At 63.7% G+C, this 6,180-nt stretch overlaps 4 protein-coding genes across 4 annotated transcripts; 2 read left to right on the plus strand and 2 right to left on the minus strand.

Annotated features, from left to right (window-relative positions):
- Window positions 1–195: 195 nt before the first annotated feature.
- On the minus strand, window positions 196–618 carry LOC120353210 (DNA-3-methyladenine glycosylase 2-like). Its single transcript, XM_039436040.1, has one exon. The coding sequence runs from the start codon at window positions 616–618 to the stop codon at window positions 196–198; it is 423 nt and encodes a 140-aa protein (XP_039291974.1).
- Window positions 619–3,223: 2,605 nt separating this feature from the next.
- On the plus strand, window positions 3,224–3,631 carry LOC120353211 (acetyltransferase PA3944-like). Its single transcript, XM_039436041.1, has one exon. It carries the CDS (start codon window positions 3,224–3,226, stop codon window positions 3,629–3,631), a length of 408 nt encoding a protein of 135 aa, XP_039291975.1.
- A 75-nt stretch (window positions 3,632–3,706) lies between these two features.
- LOC120353212 (1-deoxyxylulose-5-phosphate synthase YajO-like) lies at window positions 3,707–4,548 on the minus strand. The gene is made up of 2 exons (XM_039436042.1): window positions 4,377–4,548; window positions 3,707–4,341 (listed from the first exon to the last, which is right to left on the minus strand). Exons 1-2 carry the CDS (start codon window positions 4,546–4,548, stop codon window positions 3,707–3,709), a joined length of 807 nt encoding a protein of 268 aa, XP_039291976.1.
- A 411-nt stretch (window positions 4,549–4,959) lies between these two features.
- On the plus strand, window positions 4,960–5,869 carry LOC120353213 (multidrug resistance protein MdtA-like). Its single transcript, XM_039436043.1, has 2 exons — window positions 4,960–5,493; window positions 5,567–5,869. The coding sequence occupies exons 1-2, from the start codon at window positions 4,960–4,962 to the stop codon at window positions 5,867–5,869; spliced, it is 837 nt and encodes a 278-aa protein (XP_039291977.1).
- The last annotated feature ends 311 nt before the right edge of the window (window positions 5,870–6,180 follow it).

Genomic DNA, 6,180 nt, shown 5'->3' on the forward strand with positions numbered 1-6,180 from the left:
TGCGCGAAGGCATGAGCCGCCTGCTGCAGCTGATCGACGCCCCCCGCTAGCCCGAATGCGCCTCACTCCTCCCCTTCCGGCGCCCAACCGTCCGTTGTGCCACAGGTGCAACGTGGCGTAAGATCGCCACGGGCGCCAACGTTCGGCATAGCGTTCGATCTTGGCGCGGCGTCATGCCGGGGAAACGCTGTTTGATCAGGTATCGCCGACCAGGAACACGTCCGGCCAAGACCAGGCGCGCATCGCGATATAGCTGGCGGTCCAGTTGCCGATGCCCGGCAGCGCGGTCAGCGCCTTGATGCCCTGTTCGATATCCAGCACGTTATCGAGCTGCAGCGTCCTTCGCCCAGCGCGCGGGCGATCTCGATCAGCGCCGCCGCGCGCTTCAGCTGTACCCCGAGCGGGCGCAGTGCTTCGGGCTGCAGCTGCGCCACCCGTCGGCGCTAGGAAAACGTGGGTGATGCCCTCGTGCGGCGCCGCCAGCGGTTCTCCCCAACGTTCGGCCATCCGCCCGGCGAAGGTTGCCGCCATTTTCACGCTGACCAATTGCCCCAGCACCGCACGCGCCGCCTGCTCGAAGCTGTTTACGCCAACCCGGCAAGCGCAGCCCCGGCGCATCGGCCCGCCAGCGAACCCAGCGCCTCATTGATGCGATCCGGCGCGGCGTCCAAATCGAACAGCAAGCGTATGCGGCGCAGCACCTCCGTCGTCACCAACTGAGCGCCGGCGCGATCTCTACCCTGACCGGTTGCGCGCTTCTTCCGGCTGCACGCTGAGCCAGCCGCAATACTCCGTACCGCCCTGGCTGACTGAGATCGAACGCAGATAGCGGCGGCCCTCGACCCGCTCGACGCCCTGCACGGCGCGCGCCTGCAAGAAGTTCAGCATGCGATCCCAGTCATAAGGCGGCCGATAGCCCAGGTGGAACACCAGGCCGCTGGCGGCGGCCCGTTCACCGCGCGCGCCGCCGCTGCGCAGCGCCGACGGAATCAGCGATAGCGCGCCTTGAACAGCTCGTTGAAACGCCGCAGGCAGGCTGCCGAAACCGGCGGCGAATGCCACTTCGCTGAGCGGCAGATCGGTATCCGCCAACAGCGTTTGGCCTGCAGCAGCCGGTGCGACTGCGCGTAATCGATCGGCGAAGCGCCAAACTGTTCGGCGAAGATACGCCGCAGGTGGCGATCGGAAATGCCGAGCCGCGCCGCCAGCGCTTCGCAGCTGTGTTCGGACAGATAGCCCTGCTCGATGAGCTGCACCGCCACCTGTGCATAGCGGTTGCCCAGATCGATCAGCGCCAGACCGGCGCCAGTTCCGGCCGGCATTTAAGACAGGGGCGAAAGCCCGCCAGCTCGGCCGCCGCCGCGCTCGGATAGAAGGTGCAATTTTCCAGCTTCGGCGTGCGGGCGCTGCACACCGGGCGGCAATAAATGCCGGTGGAAGAGACGCCGACGAAAAAGCGGCCGTCGAATTTGCGGTCACGCGCGCGCAGCGCGTCGTACAACGCTTGCTGTTGGGTATTCATGGCAACGCTCGGGTTCGGTTTTTTCTGCATTAGGGGCTCGGCTGGCGCGCTGACGTGCGGAATTCGGACATTAAGTTAAGCATGCCGATGCCGCCCCGCTAAATTTTTCGACACTCGCGCATCAGCGCATTGCCCACCGCCCCGTCTCGGGTAAAGTCGCCCCCCTTCATTGGCAGGGACAAAAAGAGATGTTTATGGATTCGACTATGGACAGCCAACTGTTCCGTCGCGGTGATGCGCGACCACGGCCCCGGCTGCTGACGCTGGAAAACAACGAGCCGTATCTGCCTTCGATGCTGTGCGCGCCGACCCGCGAAGCGGTGAGCGAGTGCCTGCACCGCCACTGGCAGGTACCGACCGGCAGCGAAGAAAACCAAGCAGCTGCTGCGCCGCGCCATCAGTTACAACCGCGAAGAAGACATTCCGGTCGGCGGCGACAGCGTGCTGTTCGGCCTGCAGGCGCTGGCGCACTACATGGAAGATCCGGAGAGGTGTACTTCGTGCGCTCGCCGAAGTCCTTCCTCGGCGCCAACGGCCTGAACCGCAGCAGATCGCCCTGTTCGAAGACCTGGTCTGCGCCATGATGTTCCACATCAAACGCCAGGCGGAAAACGTGCTGCAGGCCGGTATCGATCAAGCGGTGATCGGCCGACCGATCAACTTCCAGGCATCGGCGGCGAAGAGGCCAACCGGCAGGCGCAGGCATTTTGCAGCGCGCCGCCGAACGCGCCGGTTTCAAAGAGATTGAATTCCAGTTCGAGCCGGTGGCGGCAGGGCTGGACTTCGAGGCGACGCTGAGCGAAGAGCAAACCGTGCTGGTGGTGGACATCGGCGGCGGCACTACCGACTGCTCGGTGCTGCTGATGGGCCCGCAGTGGCGCGACCGCGCCGATCGTCAGCAGAGCCTGCTGGGCCACAGCGGCTGCCGGGTCCGGCGGTAACGATCTGGACATCATGTTGGCCTTCAAACAGCTGATGCCGCTGTTCGGCCTGGCGCGAAACCGGGAAAGGCATTGCCCTGCCGGCGCTGCCTTACTGGAACGCGGTGGCGACCAACGACGTACCGGCGCAAAACGACTCTACAGCGCCGCCAACGGCCGCGTGCTGCGCGATCTGATCCTCGACGCGGCGGAGCCGGAAAAGTCAAACGCCTGCTGAAAGTGTACCAGCAGCGCCTGAGCTACCGACTGGTGCGCGCGGCCGAAGAGAGTAAGATAGCCCTGTCCGGCCAAACCGCTATCAGCGCGCCGCTCAGCTTCGTGCAGGCCGATCTGGCGGAAAACTCAGCAGGATCAGCTCGCCGACGCCATCTCGCAGCCGTTGATGCGCATCCAGGAGCAGGTCAGTGCCGCGTTGGCCAGCAGCCAGACCGCGCCGCAGGTGATCTACCTGACCGGCGGCAGCGCGCGTTCGCCGCTGCTGCGCGCCGCGCTGCAACAGCAGCTGCCGGGCATTCCGATCGTCGGCGGCAACGACTTCGGCTCGGTCACCGCCGGGCTGGCGCGCTGGGCGCAAACGCTGTTCCGTTGACGGCCCAAGGGCGCGGCTCGCCGCGCCCTTGCTCATTGGAGCTAGGCATCATGTCCACATCCTTACCCTCGACAGCGACAGGCTGCGGCTGCGCCCTGGCGCGACGACGATCTGCCGGCCTTCGCCGCGCTTAACGCCGATCCGCAGGTGATGCGCTATTTCCCGGCGACGATGACGGCCGAAGAAAGCCACGCGCAGGCCGAACGCATCCGCGCCTTCATGAAGCAATATGGCTGGGGGCTATGGGCGGTGGAAGTGAAAGGCGGCGCGCCCTTTATCGGTTTTGTCGGGCTGGCGCGGCCGGGCGACGACCTGCCTTGCTCCCCCTGCGTGGAGATCGGTTGGCGGCTGGCGGCGGCCCACTGGGGCAACGGCTACGCCGCTGAAGCGGCACGCGCTGCGCTGGCGTGTGCCTTCGACAAGCTGCACTTGCCGGAAGTGGTGTCCTTCACCGCCGAAAACAACCAGCCGTCGCGCCGGGTGATGGAGCGCATCGGCATGCACTTTGACGGCGAAACCTTCCTGCACCCGCGCCTGCCGGCGGGGCACCCGCTGCAAAAACATGTCTTGTACCGCTGAACCGGCAAACGTGGCGCGAACGCCGCGGCGATTAATACGGCAGGCTGCCGCCCGCCTCATCAAGAGTAATGCGCCTTACCCGGCGCTGGCGTGGTTCAGCGCCTGGATGTCGTCCTCATCCAGCGTCAGGCGCGTGGCGCTGACCAACTCATCCAGCTGCGGCAACGAGGTGGCGCTGACGATCGGTGCGGTGATGCTCGGGCGCGCAATCAGCCAGGCCAGCGAGACCTGCGCCGGGGAGGTGCCGTGCTTGCCGGCCACCTGATCCAGCGCCGCCAGAATGCGGAAGCCGCGCGGGTTAAGGTAGCGTTCGACGATGCGATCACCGCGCTGGCTTTTGCCCTCATCCGCTTTGCTGCGGTATTTGCCGGTCAGGAAACCGCTGGCCAGCGCGAAGAAGTTGATCACCCCGAGACCATGGCGCTGCGCCACGCCTTCCAGCTCGGCTTCATACCCTTCGCGCGCATACAGATTGTATTCCGGCTGCAGGGTTTCGTAGCGCGCCAATCCGTTGCTTTCGCTCACCCGCAGCGCTTCTTCCAGGCGATCCGCCTGATAGTTGGAGGCGCCAATCGCCCTCACCTTGCCGGCCTTGATCAGCGCATCGAACGCCGCCAGCGTCTCTTCCAACGGCGTATCGCGGTCATCGTCGTGCGATTGGTAAAGATCGATATAATCGGTTGCAGGCGGCGCAGCGAATCCTCCACCGCCTGCTGAATATAGCGCGGCGATAGCCCCTGTTTGCCTTCGCCCATCGGTTTGCCCACCTTGGTGGCGATGATCACCTGGTCGCGCTTGCCGCTCTTCTTGAGCCATTCGCCGATGACGGTTTCCGATTCGCCGCCCCGATTGCCCGGTGCCCAGCTGGAATAGACGTCGGGTGTGTCGATAAAGTTAGCTGATGTCCACCAGCGCATCCAACAGGCTGAAAGAGGTCGCTTGATCTGCCGTCCAGCCGAACACGTTGCCGCCGAAGGTCAACGCCGGCACCTGAATGCCCGAACGGCCCAGTTGTTTTTTTGCTCATGATAGAGGCTCCATGGGTTAAATAATTCGCTCGTTAATTATTAGCGCCAAATACAGAAAGTCGTTTAAACGCATTGGCTATAAGTTAAAACCCAACGCTTATAAACAGAGTAGGCAACAATCGTTAACTTATTCGGAAAATGCTGACGGTTCCTCCTTATTTCCTTCATTTTTATGCCGCTTTGGCTGGCTAAACTAGTATTCTGTAAGGAGTGTCACTTTTGTGGCAATGCGTGCCCGCACGGTTGTCCTCTGGAGAGAATTTTCGCCGCCATGAATGCAAACCCCAACGTCGTTCCCTGATGCTGCGCCTGCTGGTTGCCGCCATCGTGGCCATTGTCGCCGTGCTGATTTGGCGTCATTTCAACGCCGCGCCGCCGGCCGCTGAAACACAAGCGGCTGCCCGCCCTGCCGGCGGTGCCAAAGGAGCGGCCGCCGGTGGCAAACGCCGCGGCAATCTGTCGCCGGTTCAGGTGGCCACGGCCACGCAGCAATCCGTGCCGAGCTATCTGATTGGGCTGGGCACCTCACCGCCGCCAATACCGTTACCGTCACCAGCCGGGTCGACGGCAACTGATGACGTTGCACTTCACCGAAGGGCAGCAGGTGAAAGCCGGCGATCTGCTGGCGGAAATCGATCCCCGGCCATTCCAGGTCCAGTTGACCCAGGCTCAGGGGCAGCTGGCGAGGATCAGGCGACGCTGGCCAACGCCCGGCGCGATCTGGCCCGCTACCAGCAACTGGTGAAAACCAATCTGGTCTCTCGCCAGGAGCTGGACACGCAGGCCTCGCTGGTGCAGCAGACCGAAGGGTCCATCAAGGCCGATCAGGGCGCGGTGGACAGCTCAGCTACAGCTGACCTACAGCAAAATCATCGCCCCGATCTCCGGCCGCGTGGGCCTCAAACAGGTCGATATGGGCAACTACATCACCAGCGGCTCCACCGCCATCGTGGTGATCACGCAAACGCATCCGATCGACGTGGTGTTCACGCTGCCGGAAAGCACCCTCAGCGACATCATGAAGGCGCAAAAGGCCGGCCCGGTCAGCGTCGAAGCCTGGGGGCGCACCAACAAGACCCTGTTGGCGCAGGGCAATCTGCTCAGCCTGGATAACCAGATAGACACCACCACCGGCACCATCAAGCTGAAGGCGCAGTACGCCAACCAGGACGACGCGCTGTTCCCCAATCAGTTCGTCATGCGCGGCTGAAAGTCGCCACGTTGCAAAACGCCATCGTGGTGCCGACCGCCGCCGTGCAGATGGGCAACGAAGGCAACTTCGTCTGGACGATGGACGATGAGAATAAAGTCAGCAAACGCCTGGTCACGTCGGCATTGAAGACAGCCAAAACGTGGTCATCGCCAGCGGCCTGAACGCCGGGCAACGCGTGGTGACCGACGGCATCGACCAACTGACGGAGGGCATGAAGGTTGAGGTGGTGACGCCGCAAACCAAAGCGGCGGCGGCAACGCCGCACCGCACGCCAAGCGGGAGAAAGCCTGATGCAGGTGATGACGCCG

Source organism: Nilaparvata lugens, chromosome 10 (genome assembly GCF_014356525.2).
Source record: "Nilaparvata lugens isolate BPH chromosome 10, ASM1435652v1, whole genome shotgun sequence".
Classification (NCBI taxonomy): domain Eukaryota; kingdom Metazoa; phylum Arthropoda; class Insecta; order Hemiptera; family Delphacidae; genus Nilaparvata; species Nilaparvata lugens.